This window comes from Panulirus ornatus, chromosome 25, assembly GCF_036320965.1.
Source record: "Panulirus ornatus isolate Po-2019 chromosome 25, ASM3632096v1, whole genome shotgun sequence".
NCBI classification, from domain to species: Eukaryota; Metazoa; Arthropoda; class Malacostraca; order Decapoda; family Palinuridae; genus Panulirus; species Panulirus ornatus.
Genome location: NC_092248.1, coordinates 25,789,176 through 25,814,928, shown reverse-complemented (window position 1 = coordinate 25,814,928; position 25,753 = coordinate 25,789,176). Strand labels below are relative to the sequence as shown.

General features: G+C 41.8%; 1 protein-coding gene across 1 annotated transcript in view; it reads right to left on the bottom strand.

Annotated features, from left to right (window-relative positions):
* The window catches only part of LOC139757322 (glutamate receptor ionotropic, kainate glr-3-like), an 82,507-nt gene that overhangs the window by 44,631 nt on the left and 12,123 nt on the right, over nt 1-25,753 (bottom strand). The window contains exon 3 of the mRNA XM_071677746.1: nt 15,811-15,995. Within this exon, the coding sequence (XP_071533847.1) occupies nt 15,811-15,995 (185 nt within the window). The remainder of the gene's footprint in view (nt 1-15,810; nt 15,996-25,753) is intronic.

Here is a 25,753-nt window from a genome sequence, read left to right as displayed (position 1 = left end):
TGAAGAAGACCATATTGATCAAACTGTAATACATGAAGAAGACCATATTGATCAAACTGTAATACATGAAGAAGACCATATTGATCAAACTGTAATACATGAAGAAGACCATATTGATCAAACTTTAATATATGGGGAAGGAAGAGATAATATGAACACTATGACACGATCAACACAAGCCAATGCAATTTCAGACATAAAAAATAAAGACACAAGAGGACGAATGATAATGATTGTAGGATGGAAATACATGAGGAGGATCAGGACTCTGTAGGACGGATTTACAAGAGTAGGGTCAGAAGTTTGGAGATGGGAGGTAAATGAGGAGGTCCAGAAGTTTGTAGGTGGGAAGTACGCAAACAGGGTCATACGTTTGTAGGTGGGAAATAGGCAAACAGGGACATATGTTTGTAGGTGGGAGGTGCATGAGCAAGGTTAAAACTTTGTAGATGAGAGGTATGTGAACAGGGTCAGAAATTTGTAGTTGAGAGATACATGAATAGCGTTACAAATTTGTAGGTAGGAGTTACTTTAACAGAGTCAGAACGTTTTTTGTGGGAGGTACATCAACAGGGTAAGAATTTTGTAGTTGGGAGGTACATGAGTAGAGTCAGATATTTGTAGGTGGGAGGTACATGAGCAGGGTCAGAAGTTTGTAGGTGGGAGATATATGAGTAGGGTCAGAAGTTTGCAGGTGGGAGGTACTACATGAGCAAGGTCAGAGGTTTGTAGATGGGAGGCACTACATGAGCAGGTTCAGAAGTTTGTAGGTGGGAGGCACTACATGAGCAGGTTCAGAAGTTTGTAGGTGGGAGGCACTACATGAGCAGGTTCAGAAGTTTGTAGGTGGGAGGCAATACATGAGCAGGGTCAGAAGTTTGTAGGTGGGAGGCACTACATGAACAGGGTCAGAAGTTTGTAGGTGGGAGGCACTACATGAGCAGGGTTAGAAGTTTGTAGGTGGGAGGCAATACATGAGCAGGGTCAGAAGTTTGTAGGTGGGAGGCACTACATGAACAGGGTCAGAAGTTTGTAGGTGGGAGGCACTACATGAGCAGGGTCAGAAGTTTGTAGGTGGGAGGCAATACATGAGCAGGGTCAGAAGTTTGTAGGTGGGAGGCACTACATGAACAGGGTCAGAAGTTTGTAGGTTGGAGGCACTACATGAGCAGGGTCAGAAGTTTGTAGGTGGGAGGCACTACATGAACAGGGTCAGAAGTTTGTAGGTGGGAGGCACTACATGAGCATGGTCAGAAGTTTGTAGGTGGGAGGCAATACATGAGCAGGGTCAGAAGTTTGTAGGTGGGAGGCAATACATGAGCATGGTCAGAAGTTTGTGGGTGGGAGGCACTACATGAGCATGGTCAGAAGTTTGTAGGTGGGAGGCAATACATGAACAGGGTCAGAAGTTTGTAGGTGGGAGGCAATACATGAGCATGGTCAGAAGTTTGTAGGTGGGAGGCACTACATGAGCAGGATCAGAAGTTTGTAGGTGGGAGGCACTACATGAGCAGGATCAGAAGTTTGTAGGTGGGAGGCACTACATGAACAGGGTCAGAAGTTTGTAGGTGGGAGGCAATACATGAGCAGGGTCAGAAGTTTGTAGGTGGGAGGCAATACATGAGCAGGGTCAGAAGTTTGTAGGTGGGAGGCACTACATGAACAGGGTCAGAAGTTTGTAGGTGGGAGGCACTACATGAGCAGGGTCAGAAGTTTGTAGGTGGGAGGCACTACATGAACAGGGTCAGAAGTTTGTAGGTGGGAGGCACTACATGAACAGGGTCAGAAGTTTGTAGGTGGGAGGCACTACATGAGCAGGGTCAGAAGTTTGTAGGTGGGAGGCAATACATGAGCAGGGTCAGAAGTTTGTAGGTGGGAGGCAATACATGAGCAGGGTCAGAAGTTTGTAGGTGGGAGGCACTACATGAGCAGGGTCAGAAGTTTGTAGGTGGGAGATACATGAGCAAGGTCAGAAGTTTGTAGGTGGGAGGCAATACATGAGCAAGGTCAGAAGTTTGTAGGTGGGAGGCAATACATGAGCAGGGTCAGAAGTCAGTGAGGAAGGCGGCATTCAGAGATATACTCATGAGAGGAGACACAATGATGTAAGAACGAGGAAAAAATTAAGAAATTTAGTCAGGTGACTGGTAACGGTATATAGTCACCTGACTGGTAACGGTATATAGTCACCTGACTGGTAACGGTATATAGTCAGCTGACTGGTAACGGTATATAGTCACCTGACTGGTAACGGTATATAGTCACCTGACTGGTAACCGAATTGTCTGGTGAACAGAAGAGTGTGAAGTTGACAAGAAAATGTCGCTGCTGCTCATCAGTTTAAGCTTCACCAACTCCCCGCTGCTGCACATTAGCGCTCTACTGTCCTCGTTACCGCTGTCTGTCATACAGTTTGTTTCTCTTGTTTTCTTCGCAGTATATCTGAATTTATATAATATTTGTCTAAACAATTTTTGCAGGTATGTATAGTGTTAGTATTCACTACGTCTTACGGTAACTTATTCCAGTGTTCAACACACCTATAGGAGAAGCTGTTCCCACGTCCATACTACATCTTTTAGCTTTGAGTTTTATTCCATTTGTCCTGGTAACCATGTTCTCTTGTTCATCGAAAAGATACTCGTACTTTACTTTATTGAACTTGCTCAGAATTTTGAACACTTGGATTAAGTCGTCGCGAAGTCTACGTTTTTAAGGGAGAAGAGATCCAATCGTTTTAGCCTCTCTTCGTATGCCAGATTTCTGAGATGGGATCAATTTTGTCGCGCGTCTTTGTACTTGCTCTAATTTTTTCTCGTCTTTCTTATAGTTTGGCGACCAAAACTGGATTGCATATTCAAGGTGTGTTCTTACTTGAGAATTATAAAGTGTGAGATTTGCTTCCGGTGTCTTGTAATCTATGTTCCTGGTTATGAAACCTAACATTTGGTTGCCTATTTTACTTGCTGCCTGACACTGTTAGTGTACCTCAGATTATTGATATTACAACTCCAAGATCCTTTTCTTCATTTACTTTAGTTAGTTTCCGAATGGTTTGTAGTGGCAACGAATATTCTTGTCTCCAGAAAGCCTAACTTTACACTTGTCTACATCAAACTTCATCTCTTTGAATCATTCCGCAGTTCCACCTGTTTACAGCTCTACCTCCTAGTTTAGTATCGTCAGCAAATTTGGAGATCTTAGATATGAGACCGAGTTCTAGGTCATTGATGTATATCATGAAAAGAATTGGGCCTAGGACCGACCCCTGTGGCACACCACTCGTTACGTCTAGCCAATTTGAGGCTTCGCTGTTTAATACTACACGCTGCTTTCTTCCGGTAAGCCAGTCTCTGATCCATGTACAGAGTTCTTCACTGATTCCGTGTGCTTTGAGTTTATGTAAAATTCTTTTGATAAATAATTCTTAAAAATTCCAGTAAATGCGTCAGGCAAGATCTTCTATAGCGGAAACCGTGTTGGTTGTCCGATATAATTTTGTGATCTAGGAACGTGACCATTTTATCTCGTATCATTTTTTCCATCATTTTACCTAACACTGACGTAAGGGTAATTGGGTGGTAGTTGAAGGCACACTTTTTTGTCTCCTTCTTTATATATAATAGTAACATTTGCTAGTTTCCAGTCAGTTGGCACCTGACCATCCGATAGAGATTTGTTGAATATTTTTGTTATGTGGTATATCAGCTGTCTCCTGACCTCCTTTAAAGATCTTGGAGCTAAGTTATCTGGGCCGTTGGATTTGTTAGGATTTAATTGGTCCAGGTATTTAAGTACTTCAGAGTTCTTTATTTCTCTAACCTTCAAGTCCTCTTCATCAGATCCTTGAAACGTTTTCATTGGTTGTGGTATTCGAGATGTTTCTTCAATTGTTAATACGGAGTTAAAAGAATAATTTAGTATGGTAGCCATTTCCTTGTCGTCAGTAGTTAGTGTGTCATGATGGTTTCGTAATGGTCCAATTCCTTCCTTTACTATCTTCCTTTTTTCTTATGTATTTGAACAATTATGAAGATTATTCTTAATTTTCAAGGAAATTCTGTTTTCTTCAACGTGTTCACTTTATTCTATGACCTTCTTACACTCTTTTATTTGGATTAATTCCTGGCAATTTTCATCGGTTTCCACTGATCTGAATTTCTTATGTGAGATATATGCAGACTACTGATGATGTAGGTAAACTTATAAAGAACTAGACAGAATTCTCAAGATGTAAGACTACTGATAATGTAAGGATATGACTGAAGATTGAGACAGTTTACAGAAGACATAGGTAAATCATTAAAGATGTAAACACACTATTACTAAAGACAAAAGTAGACTACTAGAAGGCCTTTAAACTATCTAGAAATATAAGCACACTACTGAACATGTTGGCAGACCAGTGAAGATGTAGGCACACTACCCAAGTTGTAGGTAGACAACTAAAGATGTAGCCAGAGTATTGAAGGTGTAGGTAGACAACTAAAGATATGTGCAGACTGACAAAGATGTAGAAAGACTAGTAAAGGATTTTCACCTCTATAAAGATAAATGCAGACTACTGAAGATGAAGGCAGATTACTGAAGATGTAGGTAGACTAATGAAGATGTACGTAGACTACTGAAGATGTAGGTAGACTACTGAAGATATAGGTAGACTACTGAAGATGTAGGTAGACTACTGAAGATGTAGGAGACTACTGAAGATGTAGGCATACTACTGAAGATGTAGGAGACTACTGAAGATGTAGGTAGACTACTGAAGATGTAGGAGACTACTCAAGATATAGGTAGATTACTTACCTGTCTTTACCTATAATAAAGATGTAAGCAGACTGCTTAAGATGTAGACAGAATACTGAAAGGTGTTTACCTCTATAAAGATGTAAACAGAGTAATAAAGATGTAGATAGACTAATGAAGATGTAGGCAGAATACTGAATATATAGGCAGGCCCTTAAAGTTGTTGGCACACTACTAAATATGTTGGCAGAGAGCTAAATATGTTGGCAGAGGACTATAGATGCTGGCAGAGAACTGTAGATGTTGGCAGAGAACTGAAGATGTTGGCAGAGAACTGAAGATGTTGACAAACTGCTGAGTGGTCTTTGAATGAATAAGATGTGGGTAGACTACTGAAGATACAGGCAGAGTATTGAATATACAGTCGGAGACGTGACGATGAAGGGAGACTACTAGTGATGCAGACAGGTGATGATGAAGGGAGACTACCAGTGATGCAGACAGGTGATGATGAAGGGAGACTACTAGTGATGGAGACAGGTGACGATGAAGGGAGACTACTAGTGATGCAGACAGGTGATGATGAAGGGAGACTACTAGTGATGCAGACAGGTGACGATGAAGGGAGACTACTAGTGATGCAGACAGGTGATGATGAAGGGAGACTACTAGTGATGCAGACAGGTGACGATGAAGGGAGACTACTAGTGATGCAGACAGGTGACGATGAAGGGAGACTACTAGTGATGGAGACAGACAATTAAAGATATAAGCAGCCATTTGAAGATGTAGGCACATTACTAAGATATGAGCAGCTTACTGAAAGTCTAGACACACTACTAAAGATGTAGACAGACTATTAACGAGGAAGACAAACTACTGAAGATATAGACAGAGTAATAAAGATACAGACAAATGGCTGAAGATGTAGATGAAATGATAAAGATATTGAGAGATAACTGAAGATGTAAGTAGACAAATAGATATACATGCAGACTACTAACGATGTATACAAACTTATAAAGATGTGGCAGACCACTGAAGATGTTGGCAGACCACTGAAGATGTTGGCAAACTGTTAAAAAGATGCAAGCAGAATACTAGATATATAGAGAGACTACTAAAGATGTAGGAAGAGTACGGAAGATGTAGGCAGACTACAGAAGATTTAGGTAGAGAACTAAAGTTGTAGCCAAATTACTGAAGGTAAAGGCAGACAAGTAAAGATAAAGGCAGACTGATAAAGATGTAGTAAGTTTACTATAAATTGTTTACCTCTGTGAGATGTATGCAGACTACTGAAAATGAAGGAAAACTACTGATGATGTAGATAGACTACTAGTTATGTAAGCAAACAACTCAAGATATGGCCAGGCTACTGAAGATGCATGCAGCTTCTGAAAATGAACGATGGCTACTGAAGATATAGGTAGACAATTAGAAATATAAGAGGAAACAACTAAATATATAAACAGATCACTAAAGATATCGGAGACTACTGAAAATGTAGGCATACTTCTAAAGTGTTTTTACCTATGATAAAGATGTAGGCAGACTAGTGCATGGTGTTTACCTATATGGAGTTGTTGGCAGACTACTAAAGATGTTAGCACACTATTCAAGAGGTATACAGACTACGAAAGATGTAGTTAGACTACTAAGAATTTTTGTCTATATGTACAGTAGGTGTATGCATACAGCTAAAAGTCTTCATCTATATGAAGATGTATGCAGACTGTTGAAGATATAGCCACACTAATGAAGATGTAGGCGGGCTAATAAAGATGAAGGCAGAGAAATTAAGTTGTAGTCAGACCAGTGAACATGTAGGCAGACTACTGTAGATGTAAGCAGACTTCTAAAGAGTCTTTACCTATGATAAAGATGTAGGCAGAATACTAAAGATGCAATCACTACTAAAATATCTTTACCTACATAGAGAGACGTAGACAGGCTACTGAAGGTGTAAGTAGGACGATGAATATGTAGGCAGACTACTGCAGATGTGAGCAGACAACTAAAGATGTATGTAGACTACTGAAGATGTAGGTAGACTACTGAAGATGTAGGCAGGGTATTAAAGTGTACTTATCTGTAATAAACATGTTGGCAGACTACTGAGTAGTATTTACCTCAACAAAGATGTAGGCAAACTACTGAAAATGTAGGCAGAATATTAAGGATGTAGGAAGACAAGTGATAATGAAAGCAGATGATGGTGACAAACAAACTAAAGCTGTAGGCAAGCTACTGAAGATAAAGAGAGATTGATAAAGATGGAGATAGACAACTAAAAATTTACAGTGACTACTGAAGATGTAGAGAGATTAATAAAGATTAAGGCAGACAGCTGAATATGTAGGAAAATTGCTGAAGAAGTAACCAGACTAGTAAAGATGTACACATACTTATAAAGATATAGGTAGACTACGAAATTTTTTCCTACATAAAGATGTAGGCAGACTACTGAAGATGTAGGTAGACTACTGAAGATGTAGGCAGACTACTAAAGATGTAGGTAGACTACTGAAGATGTAGACATTCTACTGAAGATGTAGGTAGACTACTGAAGATGTAGACATACTACTGAAGATATGGATGACTACTGAGGATGTCGACAGACTACTGAAGATGTAGACAGACTACTGAAGATGTAGGCAGACTACTGAAGATGTAGGCAGACTGCTGAAAATGTAGACAGACTACTGAAGATGTAAGCAGACTACTGAAGATGTAGACAGACTACTGAATATGTAGGCAGATTAGTGAAGATGTAGATAGACTGCTGAAGATGTAGACAGACTACTGAAGATGTAGGTAGACTACTGAAGATATAGACAGACTACTGAAGATGTAGACAGACTACTGAAGATGTAGACAGACTGCTGAAGATGTAGGCAGACTACTGAAGATATAGGAAGAATACTAAAAGGTGTTTGCCTGTTATCAAGATTCAGGCAGACTGCTGAAATGAAGGTAGATGGAACTATGGAAGCGGAAATGATTCACAGGATGGAGGAGTTGTCGAAGGTTCTGGGAGCAATGAAGAATGTGTGGAAGGAGAGAACGTTATCTTGGAGAGCAAAAATGGGTATGTTTGAAGGAATAGTGGTTCCAACAATGTTATATGGATGGGAGACGTGGGCTATAGATAGGCTTGTGCGGAGGAGGGTGGATGTGTTGGAAATGAAATATCTGATTACAATACATGGTGTAAGGTGGTTTGATCGAGTAAGTAATGAAAGGGTAAGAGAGATGTGTGGAAATTAAAAGAGTGTGTTTGAGAGAGCAGAAGAGGGTGTGTTGAAATGGTTTGGTGACACGGACGGAATGAGTGAGGAAAGCTTAACTAATAGGATATATGTGTTAGAGGTAGAGGGAAGAAGGAGAAGCGGGAGACCAAATTGGAGGTGGAAGGATGGAATGAAAAAGATTTTGAGCGATCGGGACCTGAACATACAGGAAGGGTGAGAGGCGTACAAGGAATAGAGTGAATAGGACGATGTAGTATACCGGGGTCGACGTGCTGTCAATGGACTGAACCAGGGCATGTGTGTGACACGTCTGGGATAAACCATGGAAAGGTCTGTGGGGCCTGGATGTGGAAAGGGAGCTGTGGTTTCGGTGCATTACACATGACAGCTAGAGACTGAGTGTGAACGAATTTAGCCTTTTTTTCTGCTTTCCTGGCGCTACCTTGCTGAAGCAGGGGATAGCGATGCTATTTCCTGTGGGGCGGAATGGCGCTAGAAATGGATGAAGGCAAACAAGTATGAATATATACATGTGTATATATGTATATTTCTGTGTATGTGTATGTATATGCACGTATATTTGTATGTGTTGATATGTATATGTATGTATATATGCTTGTATGGGCGTTTATGTATATACATATTTATATGAGTGGATGGACCATTATTCGTCTGTTTCCTGGCGCTATCTCGCTGACGTGGGAGAAACTGATCAATTATGATAAATGAATAATCGATGATAAATAACTAAGGTCTTCAGGGAGGTGAAGAATGATGAGGATTGAAGGAATATCAAGAAGACAACAAAGATGGTGTCAGGATCGTCGCGAAAGCTGATCAAAAGGTACGAGTTGTCTCGCTCCTAACCTTCCAGTTTACAAAGCATTGTGATGTTTCTTTCAGCAATTCAGTGAGAACAACCATGGCAAGAAGCCTAGCAAGAATGAGGTTAGAATAGCTATGAAGTACATCTAGAGTACCAGACTAGAACATGAATGGAATAAGATGAATGATTTTCTGAATCTTGAAAACGTACATAGGTTTGAAGAGTTATATGACAGAAAGAAAATTGAAGAGATGGGCCCGCACAAGTGCAGAACTTCCTCCTCTTTATGTATAAGAGATGGGGTCCCTCGGGTGTAGGGCTCCCTACCCATACTGTGCAAGGGAAGGGGCCCTTCGAATGTAGAACTCCCTCCACTTACTGAACAAGAGATGGGGCCCTACGAGTGTAGAACTCCCTCCTCGTACTGTAAAAGACATGAAGCCCCTACGAGTACAGAACTCCTTCCCTGTTCAGTACACGAGATGGAGCCTCTGCGAGTGTAGAAATCCCTTTACGTTTTCTACAAGGTATGGAGCCCCGGAGTGTAGAACTCGTGCATCATACTGCACATAAGATGAAGCCCGACGAGGATAGAACTCCCTCCCCGTCCTGTACAAGATAAGGATCCTTGCGACTGTAGAACTCCTGCCTCGTATTATACAAGAGATAAGTCCCTACGAGTGTAGCGCTCTCTCCCCTTATCATACAAGAGGTGGGACCCCGCGAGTGTAGAGCTATTACTCAGTAATGTACTAGAGATGGATTATGGGACCACTCAACCCCCAGTGTGGACTTCCCTCTCCGTCTTGTTCAAGAAATTGGGGTTTGTGAGGGTAGAACTCCCTCCCCGTACTCTGTAAGAGATTAGGTCCCATGAATTTAGAACTCCTTCCTCATATTGTACAAGAAATGAGACCCTACTACCGTAGAACTACCACCGCTACTGTACAAGAGAAAATGTAATACGATTGTAAACACCCGTCCAATGTAGCCCAGGAGATGGGGGTGGGGTGGGAGGTCTTACGAGTGTAGAACACTCTCTCTCTCTCTCTCTCTCTCTCTCTCTCTCTCTCTCTCTCTCTCTCTCTCTCTCTCTCTCTCTCTCTCTCTCTCTCTCTCTCTCTCTCTCTCTCTCTCTCTCTCTCTCTCTCTCTCTGTAAACAAGATGGGGACCCTAACAGTATAGAACTTTCTCACCTACTGTGCAAGAGGTGGGGCCCTACGAGCGTTCAATTCCCGCCCTGTACTGTACAAGAGATAAGCGCTCTACGCATGCAGAACTTCCTCTCTGCACTGTGCAAGAGATGTGTTCCACGACTGTAGAAATCCTTTCCCGCACTGTACAAGAGATGAGGCCATACGAATGTACAACTCCTTCCCCCTACTGTGCAAGAGATGGGCTCCACCAGTGTAGATCTCCCTACCAGTACTATACAAGAGACAGGGTCCTTCGAGTGTAGAACACCCGCTCCATATCGTACAAGAGATGGAACCCTACGAGGTTAGAACTCTTTTCTCATGTTGCTCAAGAGGCAGGCCTTCACAGATTGTGGGACTCCAGCCCCTGATGGTGCCAAACGAGTGAAGAACTCCCCTCGTACTGTGCAAGAGATGGGACCATACGAGTGTAGAACACCCCTCCCCTTACCGTAATAAAGATGAAGCCCTAAGAGTGTTGAGCCCCTCCCCGTACGGTACACAATATGGGATACCACGAGTGTAGAACTCCCTTCCTATGCTGCACAAGAGATAGACCCTTACGAGTGTAGAAGCCCCCCCCCCCCCTCCATACTGTAAAGAGATTATACAAGACATTGGGCTTTACGTATGTGGAACCCGTGCCCCGTTATGTTCAAGAGATGGAGCCTTACGAGGAAGACCTCCTCCCCCGTACAGCAGTTCTAAGGGTGAAGAACTTATTTTCCGTGCTGAACATGACATAGGAACCTACGACTGTAGAACTCTCTTCCCGTACTGTACAAGAGACGGGACACTTTGAACGTACAATTCCCATTCCATACTGTTCAAGAGATGGGTTCCTGCGAGTTTAGAACTCCCGTTCCTTACAGTACACTCACACTCCGTCCTGTGCAAGAGATGAGACTCTACGAGTGTAAAATATCCTACCCGTTCTGCAGAAGAGATGGGGCTCTACAAGCGTAGAGCTCTCGGCTCTGCATTATATAAGAGATAAGGCCTATGAGTGTAGAACTCCTGTAAAAGAGATGGTGGCCCTAACGAGGATAGAACTCCTTCCCCGTAATATGCAAGAGATGGGTCCCCAAGTGTGTTGAACTCTGTCCCTTACTGAGCAAGGCGTGGGGCCTTAAGAGTGTAGCCCCCCCCCCCCCCCCCCTCCCGTACTGTACAAGAGATGGGCCGCACAAGTGTAGAACTCCCGCCCCGTACTGTAAGAAATGGTACTGTGTGGGTGCATTGTATAAGAGATAGGGCCTTACGAGTTAGAACTTCCTCCGTACTGTACAAGGGCGTGGGGTCCTGTGAGTTTAGAGCTCCATTACCATACTGCACAAGAGATAGGACCAAGCAAGTGTAGAACTCCCACTCCATACCGTAAGAGATGGGGCTCTATGGGTGTAAAACGGCTTCCCAGTAATGTATATGAGATGGGGCCCTATGAGTAGATCTCCCTCCTCGTATTGTACAAGAGATGGAGTCTTACAAATGTAGAACTCTCCCCGTACTGCACAAGAAATGAATCTCAGCGGGTGTAGAACTCCCGCCCTGTGCTGCATAAGAGATAGAGGTTTACGGGTATAGAACTCGCTCTCCGTACTAAACAAGAAATGAGGATAGAACTCCCACTCTGCAGTGTGCAACTGGTGGGGTCGTGCGAATGTAGAACTCACTCCCCGTTCTGTAAAAGCTATGGATCCCGACGACTGTGAAGCTCTCGCCTCATGAGTGTTCAACTTCCTCCCAGTACTGTACAAGAGAACGGCCCCACAAGTGTAGAACTCCCTCCTCGCACACAGGAGATGGGGCATCACCAGATCAGAATTCCTTAACCGTAGATAGGACTCTACGAGCGTGGAGCTTCCTCTCGTATAGCAAAAAAAGATGGGGCCCCACAAAATGTAGAACTCCCCGCACTGCACGACATGGGGCATTACCAGTGTAAAACTCTCCCCCCCTCCTTTTTGTTTTATATAATAGATTTGGCTCCAAAAGTGTAGAACTCCTGAGCCATAGTGTTCAGGAGATGGAGCCCTACGAGAGTAGAACTCTTGCCTTTCATTCTACCCGCAATGGGGCCCAACAAGTGTACAACTCCCTCATGTTATTGTAAAAGAGATGTGGCCCTTTGAGCACTGAACTCCTCTCCCCTACTGTAGAGATGTGGCCCCACGAGTGTAGACCTCCCTCCCCGTGCTATACAAGAGACGGGGCTCCACGAAAATAGAACTCCCACCCCATACTGTGGAAGAGATGGGAACTCTCGTGTGTAGAACTTTCTTCCCATGCTTAACAAGAGATAGAGCCATACGAGTTCAGAGCTCTCTCTCCCCATACTCTACATGAGATGGGCCTCTGTGAGTGTAAACCCTCCCATGTACCGTCCAAGAGATGGGGCCCCATGTGCAAAGAACTTCCTCTCCGTACTATACAAAAGATGCGAGTGTAGACCTCCCTTCCCATTCTGTAGAAGAGATGGGACGCCGCGAGCGTAGAACTCCTGTCCCGCACTGTACAAGAGATAATGGCTTTTGAGTGTAGAACTCCCTCCTTTTTCTCTGTGAGTAGCATGACCCCACGAACGTAAAAATATCTTCCACGTACTGTACAAAAGATAAGGCTTTACGACTGCAGAACTTCGTCCATGTTCTGCAAAAAAGATGGGGCTTCACATGTGCAGAACTCTCCGTACTGTACAAAACTTGGGGCCTTACGAGTGTAAAACCTCTCCACTCCGTACTGAACAAAAGATGGGGCTGCAAGTGTGTAGAACTCCCGCCTCTTACTGTTCAGGAGATGAGGATCCACGAACGTACAACTCCCGCCTTGTACTGTACAGGAAATGGGGTCTCAGGAGTGGGGAACTCCCGCCCCAAATTGATCAAGAGATGGGACCCTACGAGTCTCCCGCCTTGTTCTGTACAAGAGATGGGACTCTGCCGATGTAGAACTACCTTCTCGCGCTTCATAAGGGAAGGTTTACATCCAGTGTGGAACACTCTCTCCTCGCTGTGCAAGAGACAGGGTACTACTAATGCAGAACTCCCTTCCCGTACTGTACAAGAGATAGAGCACCACGAGTGTAAAACTCCCTCCCCGTACTACAAAAGTGATGGGACCCTGTACTGTGCGAGAGTTGGGGTCCGTCATGTGTAGAACTCCCTCCTCATGCTTTTCAAGAGATCGAGTCCTACGGGTGTAGAACTCCCTCCCCGCACTGCGAAAGAGAGGGGGCTTCAAGAGTTTAGAACTTCTGCCTGCACTGTACAGTGGATGGGGCCTTATGAGTGCAAAGCTCCTGTCCCGTATTGTACAAGAGATGGGACCCAGTGAATGCAGAACTCTCTCCTGTACTAAACTGTAGATAGAGCCATTAGTGTAGAGCTCCCCGTACTGTTATAGACCTGCAGGAGACTGGGCAGTGCGAGTGAAACACCCCTCTAGTACTGTATAAGAGGTGGGCTCCATGAGTCTAGAACTCCTTCCTGTTACTGTACAAGAGACGAGGGCCCTTCGAATGTAGAACTCCTTTCCCCTACTGTACAAGAGATGACGCTCCACGACTGTAGACTTCCCTCTCCTTGCTATACAAGAAATAAGGCCCCACGAGTTTGGAACCTCTTCACCGTACGGTAGAAGAGATGGGGCCCTCATGCGCAGAACTCCCTTCCCATATCTTACAAGAGATTGGGCCTTACGAGTGTAAATCTTTCGCCCCATACTGTACAAGAGATGGGGCGCTACAAGTGTAAAACTCTCTCCTCGCACTGTAGAAGGGATGGGGCTACTCGTGTGTGGAACTACCTCTCCAAACTCTGAAAGAGATGGAGCCCTAAGAGTACAGAGCTCCTCCCAGTGTACTCTACAAGACATGGGCTCTACGCATTTAAATTCCTTTTCTATACTGTACAACACATGGGGCTCCTCAGCTGTAGAAGTCTTGCCTCAGCTGCACGAGAGATGGGGCCTGATGTGTGCAGAACTCCCTCTCCGTAGTGTACAAGAGATAGAGCCTCACGAGTGAAGAACTCCCGCCTCGTGCTGTATGGAAGATGGGAGTCTTATTGGTGTAGAAATCCCTTTTTGCACAGTATAAGAGATGGGGTCCCACGACTGCAGAACATAGAGATGGGACCCTATGTTTATAGAACTCCCTCCCCGAACTGTACAAGAGATGGGGCCCAATGAGTGTAGACCTTCCTCTCCGTACTGCACAAAAGATGGAGCCCCACGCGAGTAGAACTCCCGCTCCGTAGCGTACAAGAGATGGGGGGTCCCACGAATGTAGCGCTTTCTCTCCCCCGTACTGTATAACAGATGGGACCCCACGAGTGTACAACTTCCTTTACTTACTGTACGTGAAATGGGGCCATGTTAGTGAAAACCTCTCTTCTGTTTCTGTACAAGGAATGAGTCCCATATTTTAGAACTCTCTCCTATAATCATATATGAGATGTGGCCCTTTGAGTGTAGCACTCCTTTCAGCCTACTATATAAGAGATGGGGCCTTATGAGTGTAGAGCTTGCTCCTCTTACTGAACAAGAGATGGGGCCCCACGAATGTTGAATTCTTGACTCATACTCTACAAGCGAAGAGGCCTTACGAATGCACTGCTCCCTCCCGGTGCTATGTAGTGGAGGGAGGCCCACACCCCTCGTACTGTATAAGTGGTGGGACCCCATGAGTGTAGAACGTCCTGCCCCCCCTGTACAATAGATGGGGCACCTCGAGTGTAGAACTCCCAACCCATACTGTGCAAAAGATGTGGGCCTTCCGAGTGTATAGATCCCTCACCATACTTTAAATAGATGGTGCCTCACGAGTGTACAATATCCGCACTGCACTGTACAAGATATGGGTCCCCTCGAGTGTACAATATCCGCACTGCACTGTACAAGATATGGGTCCCCTCGAGTGTGCAATATCCGCACTGCACTGTACAAGATATGGGTCCCCTCGAGTGTACAATATCCGCACTGCACTGTACAAGATATGGGTCCCCTCGAGTGTACAATATCCGCACTGCACTGTACAAGATATGGGTCCCCTCGAGTGTACAACTCCATCCTCTAATTGTATAAGAGTTGGGCCCCAGCGAATGTAGAACTCTTGTCCTGTAATGTACAGGAGATGGGGCCCCTACTACTGTAGTATCTCTTCCCGGTACTGTGTACGAGCTGGGGCTACACAAGTATACAACTCCTGCCTCCTACTGTTCAAGAGATGGGGCCCGAGTGTGTAAATTTTCTTCCCTTACTGTACAAGGGATGAAGCTCTGAGAGTGTAGAACCTCTCCCCGTTATTTGTAAGAACTGGAGCTCCACGAGTGTAGAATTTTCTCCTAGTATGGGGTTCCACGAGTGCAGAGGTCCTTCCTACACTTGTTCAAGAGATGGGGGCCCCATGGGTGTAAAACTCTCTTCTTACTGTACAGGAGATGGAGCCCTACGTGTGTACACTACCGCCTCGTACTGTACAGGAGATAGAGCCCAATGTGTGTACAACTCCTGTCCGGTACTGTACAAGAGATTAAACCCTTCCTGTGTACATCTACCGCCCCGTACTGTATAGGAGATGTGGTCCTACGTGTGTACTATATAAGAAATGGGGCCCCAAGTGTGCGCAGCACCTGCCCCGTATTGTGCAGGAGAAAGGGCCGTAAGTGTACAACTCCTGCTCCATACTATACCAGAGATGGGCCCGTACATGTGTACAACTCTTGCCCCGTTCAGGACTAGAGATAATTCCTTTAACACACCATCATTATTTGAATGTAAACTACTAACGCGGCTTGTGAAGGTAGGAGGAGGGTCGAAGGTCCATTTCTCCAGTAAGACACTCCAGATATACAGGAAAGCGGAACTTAGTTCCAGGCCACGTCCACCTGACATCCCCGACCAGACCTTCTGCAGCAGCCACAGGGTTACGCTCCACACAAGGATGCTGGCGAAGAGCACCAGCCAGATCATTCCTGAAGATGACACCAGTACGAGGAAACATGATAAGGTAACGATATAACTGATCATCAACGCAGGAAAACATGAAGATGAAGAATAACGTAAGACTCACCAGATAACTGAATCCATTGCATTGATTATTATCTAAGTGTTGACATATACTCAGTAATTATCATTGTGTTTGGTCAGGGGAAAATATATGAGGAAGGGCAAGGTGGTATAACTGAGTCTCCTACGATAATATTTAGGAGATATAATGTTCCCTTCCTCTGTTGACAAGAACATGAAACAGAATACTTGATTTAGTCAGAAAATATATAATGTGAATTACGTAAATGATGTTATCATGTACGTATCCATGTGAGATGTTATCCATGCTGCTGTGCTCAGCCAGCAGGGTTATAGATGAACAACCACATTAAATCACAACATCTAAACGATAATCTTTTTCGTTATAACAGACAGGAACCATCGTTGTCTTCACTCGTGCTGATATAATCACCTTATATTTCTTAAGTTACTGTATTATAAGGTTTGATAATTTGTTGTTCAGGTATTAGTCTTCATTTCCTTATAACTCTGATATATTTTTCCACATGTAGAAGAACATGTACAACATACAAACTTCACTCTTCATTAATGCATAATATGTAAACATCCTTCAATAGATCAGATGTTTGCAAGTACGTCTCCAGGACTAAGATTTTTACATACAGAAAACATCATTTTGAGTAAAAGTGACTCAAGGGATACAAGATGCAGTCACTGGAGACACTCACTCAGGTCTGATGAGCGATCACTGTTTGTGTACTAGGAGAGTCTGGCCTCTCTTAACTTTGTATATATGTACATACCATATGTATTACTTCTACACACACACACACACACACACACACACAACAGGTCTCTGCCGGCGACCCATTGATCGCCAAGCCTCGAAGGAAAGACGACCAACTAGTATTGGCTGTGTGTCAACAGCAGCGCCCACAGTTGTGTTTGTCTTGTATTGTATAGTTGTGTATTGTGTTGTATCAATATCATAGTGTCTTGTATTGTATAGTTGTGTATTGTGTTGTATCAATATCATAGTGTCTTGTATTGTATAGTTGTGTATTGTGTTGTAACAATATCATAGTGTCTTGTATTGTATAGTTGTGTATTGTGTTGTATCAATATCATAGTGTCTTGTATTGTATAGTTGTGTATTGTGTTGTAACAATATCATAGTGTCTTGTATTGTATAGTTGTGTATTGTGTTGTATCAATATCATAGTGTCTTGTATTGTATAGTTGTGTATTGTGTTGTATCAATATCATAGTGTCTTGTATTGTATAGTTGTGTATTGTGTTGTAACAATATCATAGTGTCTTGTATTGTATAGTTGTGTATTGTGTTGTATCAATATCATAGTGTCTTGTATTGTATAGTTGTGTATTGTGTTGTATCAGTATCATAGTGTTTTGTTATCCATCTGTTATAGCACATATTTTATAACAATTGTTTCAACCGGTAAACGTACTCAAAAATGGAAACAGGTAATTGTGAAGCTCTCGGTCAAGTACATTATCAAGTGTTATGAAACATTACCAAATATCACCACACATTATCAAACATTATCAAACATTACCAAATATCACCACACATTATCAAACATTATCAAACATTACCAAATATCACCACACATACTAAATATTACCAAACATTATCAAACATTGTCAAACATTACCAAATATTACCACACATTACCAAATATTACCACACATTACCACATATCACTACACGTCATCAAACATTATCAAACATTACCAAATATTACCAAACATTACCAAATACTACCAAACAGTAAAAAATATTACCACACATTTTGGTAAGTAAATTCAGTAAATTTTAGGGAGAATAAAAAGATGTTCTGGAAGGAGGTAAATAGGGTGCGTAAGACAAGGGAGCAAATGGGAACTTCAGTGAAGGGCGTAAATGGGGAGGTGATAACAAGTAGCGGTGATGTGAGAAGGAGATGGAATGAGTATTTTGAAGGTTTGTTGAATGTGTCTGATGACAGAGTGGCAGATATAGGGTGTTTTGGTCGAGGTGGTGTGCAAAGTGAGAGGGTTAGGGAAAATGATTTGGTAAACAGAGAAGAGGTAGTAAAAGCTTTGCGGAAGATGAAAGCCGGCAAGGCAGCAGGTTTGGATGGTACTGCAGTGGAATTCATTGAAAAAGGGGGTGACTGTATTGTTGACTGGTTGGTAAGGTTATTTAATGTATGTATGACTCATGGTGAGGTGCCTGAGGATTGGCGGAATGCGTGCATAGTGCCATTGTACAAAGGCAAAGGGGATAAGAGTGAGTGCTCAAATTACAGAGGTATAAATTTGTTGAGTATTCCTGGTAAATTATATGGGAGGGTATTGATTGAGAGGGTGAAGGCTTGTACATAGCATCAGATTGGGGAAGAGCAGTGTGGTTTCAGAAGTGGTAGAGGATGTGTGGATCAGGTGTTTGCTTTGAAGAATGTATGTGAGAAATACTTAGAAAAGCAAATGGATTTGTATGTAGCATTTATGGATCTGGAGAAGGCATATGATAGAGTTGATAGAGATGCTCTGTGGAAGGTATTAAGAATATATGGTGTGGGAGGCAAGTTGTTAGAAGCAGTGAAAAGTTTTTATCGAGGATGTAAGGCATGTGTACGTGTAGGAAGAGAGGAAAGTGATTGGTTCTCAGTGAATGTAGGTTTGCGGCAGGGGTGTGTGATGTCTCCATGGTTGTTTAATTTGTTTATGGATGGGGTTGTTAGGGAGGTAAATGCAAGAGTCCTGGAAAGAGGGGCAAGTATGAAGTCTGTTGGGGATGAGAGAGCTTGGGAAGTGAGTCAGTTGTTGTTCGCTGATGATACAGCGCTGGTGGCTGATTCATGTGAGAAACTGCAGAAGCTGGTGACTGAGTTTGGTAAAGTGTGTGGAAGAAGAAAGCTAAGAGTAAATGTGAATAAGAGCAAGGTTATTAGGTACAGTAGGAGTGAGGGTCAAGTCAATTGGGAGGTGAGTTTGAATGGAGAAAAACTGGAGGAAGTGAAGTGTTTTAGATATCTGGGAGTGGATCTGTCAGCGGATGGAACCATGGAAGCGGAAGTGGATCATAGGGTGGGGGAGGGGGCGAAAATTTTGGGAGCCTTGAAAAATGTGTGGAAGTCGAGAACATTATCTCGGAAAGCAAAAATGGGTATGTTTGAAGGAATAGTGGTTCCAACAATGTTGTATGGTTGCGAGGCGTGGGCTATGGATAGAGATGTGCGCAGGAGGATGGATGTGCTGGAAATGAGATGTTTGAGGAAAATGTGCGGTGTGAGGTGGTTTGATCGAGTAAGTAACGTAAGGGTAAGAGAGATGTGTGGAAATAAAAAGAGCGTGGTTGAGAGAGCAGAAGAGGGTGTTTTGAAATGGTTTGGGCACATGGAGAGAATGAGTGAGGAAAGATTGACCAAGAGGATATATGTGTCGGAGGTGGAGGGAACGAGGAGAAGAGGGAGACCAAATTGGAGGTGGAAAGATGGAGTGAAAAAGATTTTGTGTGATCGGGGCCTGAACATGCAGGAGGGTGAAAGGAGGGCAAGGAATAGAGTGAATTGGAGCGATGTGGTATACAGGGGTTGACGTGCTGTCAGTGGATTGAATCAAGGCATGTGAAGCGTCTGGGGTAAACCATGGAAAGCTGTTTAGGTATGTATATTTGCGTGTGTGGACGTGTGTATGTACATGTGTATGGGGGGGGGGGGCCATTTCTTTCGTCTGTTTCCTTGCGCTACCTCGCAAACGCGGGAGACAGCGACAAAGTATAAAAAAAAAAAAAAAAAAAACATTTTGGTAATACTTGGTAATGTGGTAATTTGTGGTATTTGGTAATTACCAAGTATCACCACACATTACCAATTACTACCAAACATTACCAAATATTATCAAACAATACCAAATATCCACACATCATCAAACGTTATCAAACATTACCAAATATTACCAAAGAATACCAAATATTACCAAACATAGCCAAATATTACCAAACATAGCCAAATATTACCAAACATTACCAAATATTACCAAACAATACCAAATATTACCACACATTACCAAATATTACCACACATTACCAAATATTACCAAACAATACCAAATATTACCAATCCCAAATATTACCACACATAATCAATCATTATCAAACATTACCAAATATTACCACACATTACCAAATAATCCTAAACATTACCAAATATTATGAAACAATACCAATTATTAACACACATTATCAAACATTATCAGACATTACCAAATATTACCACACATTACCACACATTACCAAACATTACCAGACATTACCAGATATTACAAAACATTACCAAACATCACCAAACATTACCAAATGATACCAAATATTACCAAACATTACCAGATGATACCAAATATTACCAAATACTACCAAACATTACCAAATGATACCAAATATCATCAAACATTACCAAATGATACCAAATAATGCCAAATGATGCCAAATATGAACAAATGATACCAAATATTTCCAAATATTACCAAACATTACCAAATGATACCAAATACTACCAAACATTACCAGATGATACCAAGTATTTCCAAATATTACCAAATGATACCAAATGAGACCAAGTATTACCAAATAATACCAAATATTACTAAATGATTCCAAATATTACCAAATATTATCAAATGATGCCAAACATTACCAAACATTACAAAATATTACCAAATAATACCAAATATTACCAAATGATGCCAAACATTACCAAACATTACGAAATATTACCTAACAGTACCAAATATTACCAAATGATACCAAATATTACCTAACTACCAAAAATTACCAATACCCAACATTACCAAATATTACCAAACACCACACCAAACATCACTAGATATTACCAAACATTACCAATCGTTACGAAATGTTACTAAATATTACCAGACATTACTAAATATTACCGAACATTAACAATCATTACCAAATGTTACTAAACATTACCAATTACTACCAAACGTTACTAAACATTACCAAACATTACTAGATATTACAAAACATTACTAATCATTACCAAACGTTACTAAACATTACCAAACATTACTAAATATTACCAAACATTGTCATTTATTACCAAATGTTACTAAACACTACCAAACATTACTAAATATCACCAAACACTACCAATAATTACAAAATGTTACGATACATTACCAAACATCACTAAACATTACAAAACATCAGCAATCATTACCAAACATTACTAAGCATTACCAGACATTACCAATCATTAACCAAATGCTACTAAGCATTACCAATCATTACCAGATGTTACTAAACATTACCAAATATTACTAGATATTACCAAACACTACTAATCAATAGCAAATGTTAGTAAACGTTACCAAGCATTACCAAACATTGCTAAGCATTACCAAACATCACCAATCATTACTAAACATTGATAGACATTACCAAACATTGTCATTCATTACCAAATGTTACTAAACATTACCAAACATTACCAATATTGCCAAATTTTACTAAACATTACCAAACATTACTAATCATTACCAAATGTTACTAAACATTACCAAACATTACTAATCATTACCAAATTTTACCAAACATTACCAAACATTACTGAATATTACCAAATATCATCAAACATTACCAAACATTACTAATCATTATGAAAATCACCGAACGTTGCCAAAAATTAGCAAGCATTACCAAATGTTACTGAACATTACCAAACATTATCAAATACTACCAAATGTTACAAAACATTACCAAATATTACTAAACATTAGCAAACATTACTAATCAATGCAAACATCGCCAATCATTACCAAACATTACCAATCATTACCAATGTTACTAAACATTACCAAACGTTACTTTTTATTATACTTTGTCGCTGCCTCCCGCGTTAGCGAGGTAGCGCAAGGAAACAGACGAAAGAATGACCCAACCCACCCACATACATTACTAATCACCACTAAATGGTACTAAACATTAACAAACATTACTAATAATTACCAAATGCTGCTAACAATTACTAAACATTACCAAATATTACCAAACATTAACAAACATTACGAAACATTACCAATCACTACCAAATGATACTAGACATTACCAAACATTCCCAATCACTACCAAATGATAATAAGCATTGCTAAACATTACTAATCAATACCAAACATCATCAAACATTATCAACCATTACTGAATATTACTAAACATCATCAAATATTACCAAACATTACCAATCATTACTAGCTGTTACCAAACATTACCAAACATTACCGATCATTACCAAATGTTACCAAACATTACCAATCATTAACAAATGTTACCAAACATTACCAAATATTACCAGATGTTACCAAACATTACCAAACGTTACCGATCATTACCAAATGTTACCAAGTATTACCAATCATTAACAAATGTTACAAAACATTACCGAACATTACCAGATGCTACCAAACATTAGCATACATTACCGATCATTACCAAATGTTACTGAACATTGCCAAACATTGCCAAACATTACCAAACGTTACTAAACATTACCAAACATTACCAATCATTACCAAATGTACTAAACATTACCAAACATTACCAATATTGCCAAATGTTACTAAGTATTACCAATTATTACCAAATATTACCAAACATCATCAAACATTACTAAACATTACCAAATGTTACCAAACATTACCAGTCATTACCAAATGTTACTAAAATTTACAAAACATTATCAAAAATTACAAAACATTACCGATAATTACCAAACGTTACCAAACATTACCGATCATTACCAAATGTTACCAAATATTACCAAATATTACCGATCATTGCCAATGCTACCAAACAATACCAATCATTAACAAATGTTACCAAACATTACCAAATACTACCAGATGTTACCAAACATTACCAAACATTTCCGATCATTATCAAATGTTACCAAACATTATCAATCAATAACAATGTTACCAAACATTATCAGACTTTACCAGATGTTACCAAACGTTATCAAACATTACCGATCATTACCAAATGTTACCAAACAATATCAATAATTTCCAAATGTAACCAAATGTTACCAAACATTACCAATCATAACCAAATGTTACCAAACATTACCAATCATAACCAAATGCTACCAAACATTACCAATCATTACCAAATGTTACCAATGTTACCAATCATTTCCAAATGTTACCACACATTACCAATCATTACCAGGTGTTACCAAACATTACCAATCATTTCCAAATGTTACCACATTACCAATCATTACCAGGTGTTACCAAACATTACCAATCATTTCCAAATGTTACCACACATTACCAAACATTACTAATCATTAGAAAATATTACAAAACATTACCAAGTCTTTATGTCTATGAATGTTAGGGTGTTTATTATGAGAGCAACACATCAGGTGATGATTACAAGAAAATGTTCAGGTTATCAGTTTAATATAATGAAGTAGTGGAGGGAGATATGGCACATTAGACTTTCCCAATCTTGTCTCAAAAACTGGAACAATTGGTAGTTAGAAGGAGCATGGGAAATATAAATAGGTTGATCCAACATTGTCAACACATCTTGCTGTTCACGTTACAACCGACCAGTTGTGCTGATAAAGACTTCTTCATGATTGATGTACAGTGGCCAGCTGATGAGTGATGTACAGTGGCCAGCTGATGAGTGATGTACAGTGCCCAGCTGATGAGTGATGTACAGTGCCCAGCTGATGAGTGATGTACAGTGCCCAGCTGATGAATGATGTACAGTGGCCAGCTGATGAGTGATGTACAGTGACCAACTGATGAATGATGTACAGTGCCCAGCTGATGAGTGATGTACAGTGGCCAGCTGATGAGTGATGTACAGTGCCCAGCTGATGAGTGATGTACAGTGGCCAGCTGATGAGTGATGTACAGTGGCCAGCTGATGAGTGATGTACAGTGCCCAGCTGATGAGTGATGTACAGTGCCCAGCTGATGAGTGATGTACAGTGCCCAGCTGATGAATGATGTACAGTGGCCAGCTGATGAGTGATGTACAGTGACCAACTGATGAATGATGTACAGTGCCCAGCTGATGAGTGATGTACAGTGGCCAGCTGATGAGTGATGTACAGTGCCCAGCTGATGAGTGATGTACAGTGCCCAGCTGATGAGTGATGTACAGTTCCCAGCTGATGAATGATGTACAGTGGCCAGCTGATGAGTGATGTACAGTGCCCAGCTGATGAGTGATGTATAGTGGCCAGCTGATGAGTGATGTACAGTGGCCAGATGATGAGTGATGTACAGTGCCCAGCTGATGAATGATGTACAGTGGCCAGCTGATGAGTGATGTACAGTGGCCAGATGATGAGTGATGTACAGTGGCCAGATGATGAGTGATGTACAGTGCCCAGCTGATGAGTGATGTATAGTGGCCAGCTGATGAGTGATGTACAGTGCCCAGCTGATGAATGATGTACAGTGGCCAGCTGATGAGTGATGTACAGTGCCCAGCTGATGAGTGATGTATAGTGGCCAGCTGATGAGTGATGTACAGTGGCCAGATGATGAGTGATGTACAGTGCCCAGCTGATGAATGATGTACAGTGGCCAGCTGATGAGTGATGTACAGTGGCCAGATGATGAGTGATGTACAGTGGCCAGATGATGAGTAATGTGCAGTGGCCAGCTGATGTGTGATGTACAGTGGCCAGCTGACGAATGAAGTGAAGTGGCCAGCTGATGAATAATGTAGAGAGGCCAGGTGTAGGGGAAAGTGATGAGTGATGTAGAGAGGTCAGGTGATGAGTTATATAAGGAGGCTAAGTGATGAGTGATGCAGAGACCCGAGGTATTGAGTGATAGAAAGAAAAGGTGATGTAGAGAGGTGAGAGTAATGAATAATGTAGAGAGGCCAGATGATGAGTGATGAAGGGCAGCCGGGTGATGAGTGATGAAGAGACGGCAGGTGATGAGTGATGTAGAGGCCAAGTGATGAGTGATGTAGAGAGGCCAGGTGATGAGTGATGTAGAGAGGCCAGGTGATGAGTGATGTAGAGAGGCCAGGTGATGAGTGATGTAGAGAGGCCAGGTGATGATTGATGTAGAAAGGCCACGTGATGAGTGGTGTCCAAAGGCCACGTGGTGAGTAATGGATAGAGACCACATGATGAGTGAAGTAGATAGGCTGGTGATGAGTGATATAGAGAGGCCAGTTGAAAAGTGATATGGAGAGGTTGGTTGATGGGTGATGTAGAGAGGCCAGGTGATGAGTGATGTAGAGGCCAGGTGATGAGTGATGTAGAAAAGGGACAAAATACAACAAGAGAGAGAGAGAGAGAGAGAGAGAGAGAGAGAGAGAGAGAGAGAGAGAGAGAGAGAGAGAGAGAGAGAGAGAGAGAGAGAGAGAGAGAGAGAGAGAGAGAGAGAGAGAGAGAGAGAGAGCCAAACTTGTGATGATGGGAGAAGGTGAGGGATGATAGTTAACCTTACTTCAACACTCATGAACCATGAGAATCACATGAACCTGTCTGTATCATGAGAATCACATGAACCTGTCTGTACCATGAGAATCACATGAACCTGTCTGTACCATGAGAATCACATGAACCTGTCTGTACCATGAGAATCACATGAACCTGTCTGTACCATGAGAATCACATGAACCTGTCTGTACCATGAGAATCACATGAACCTG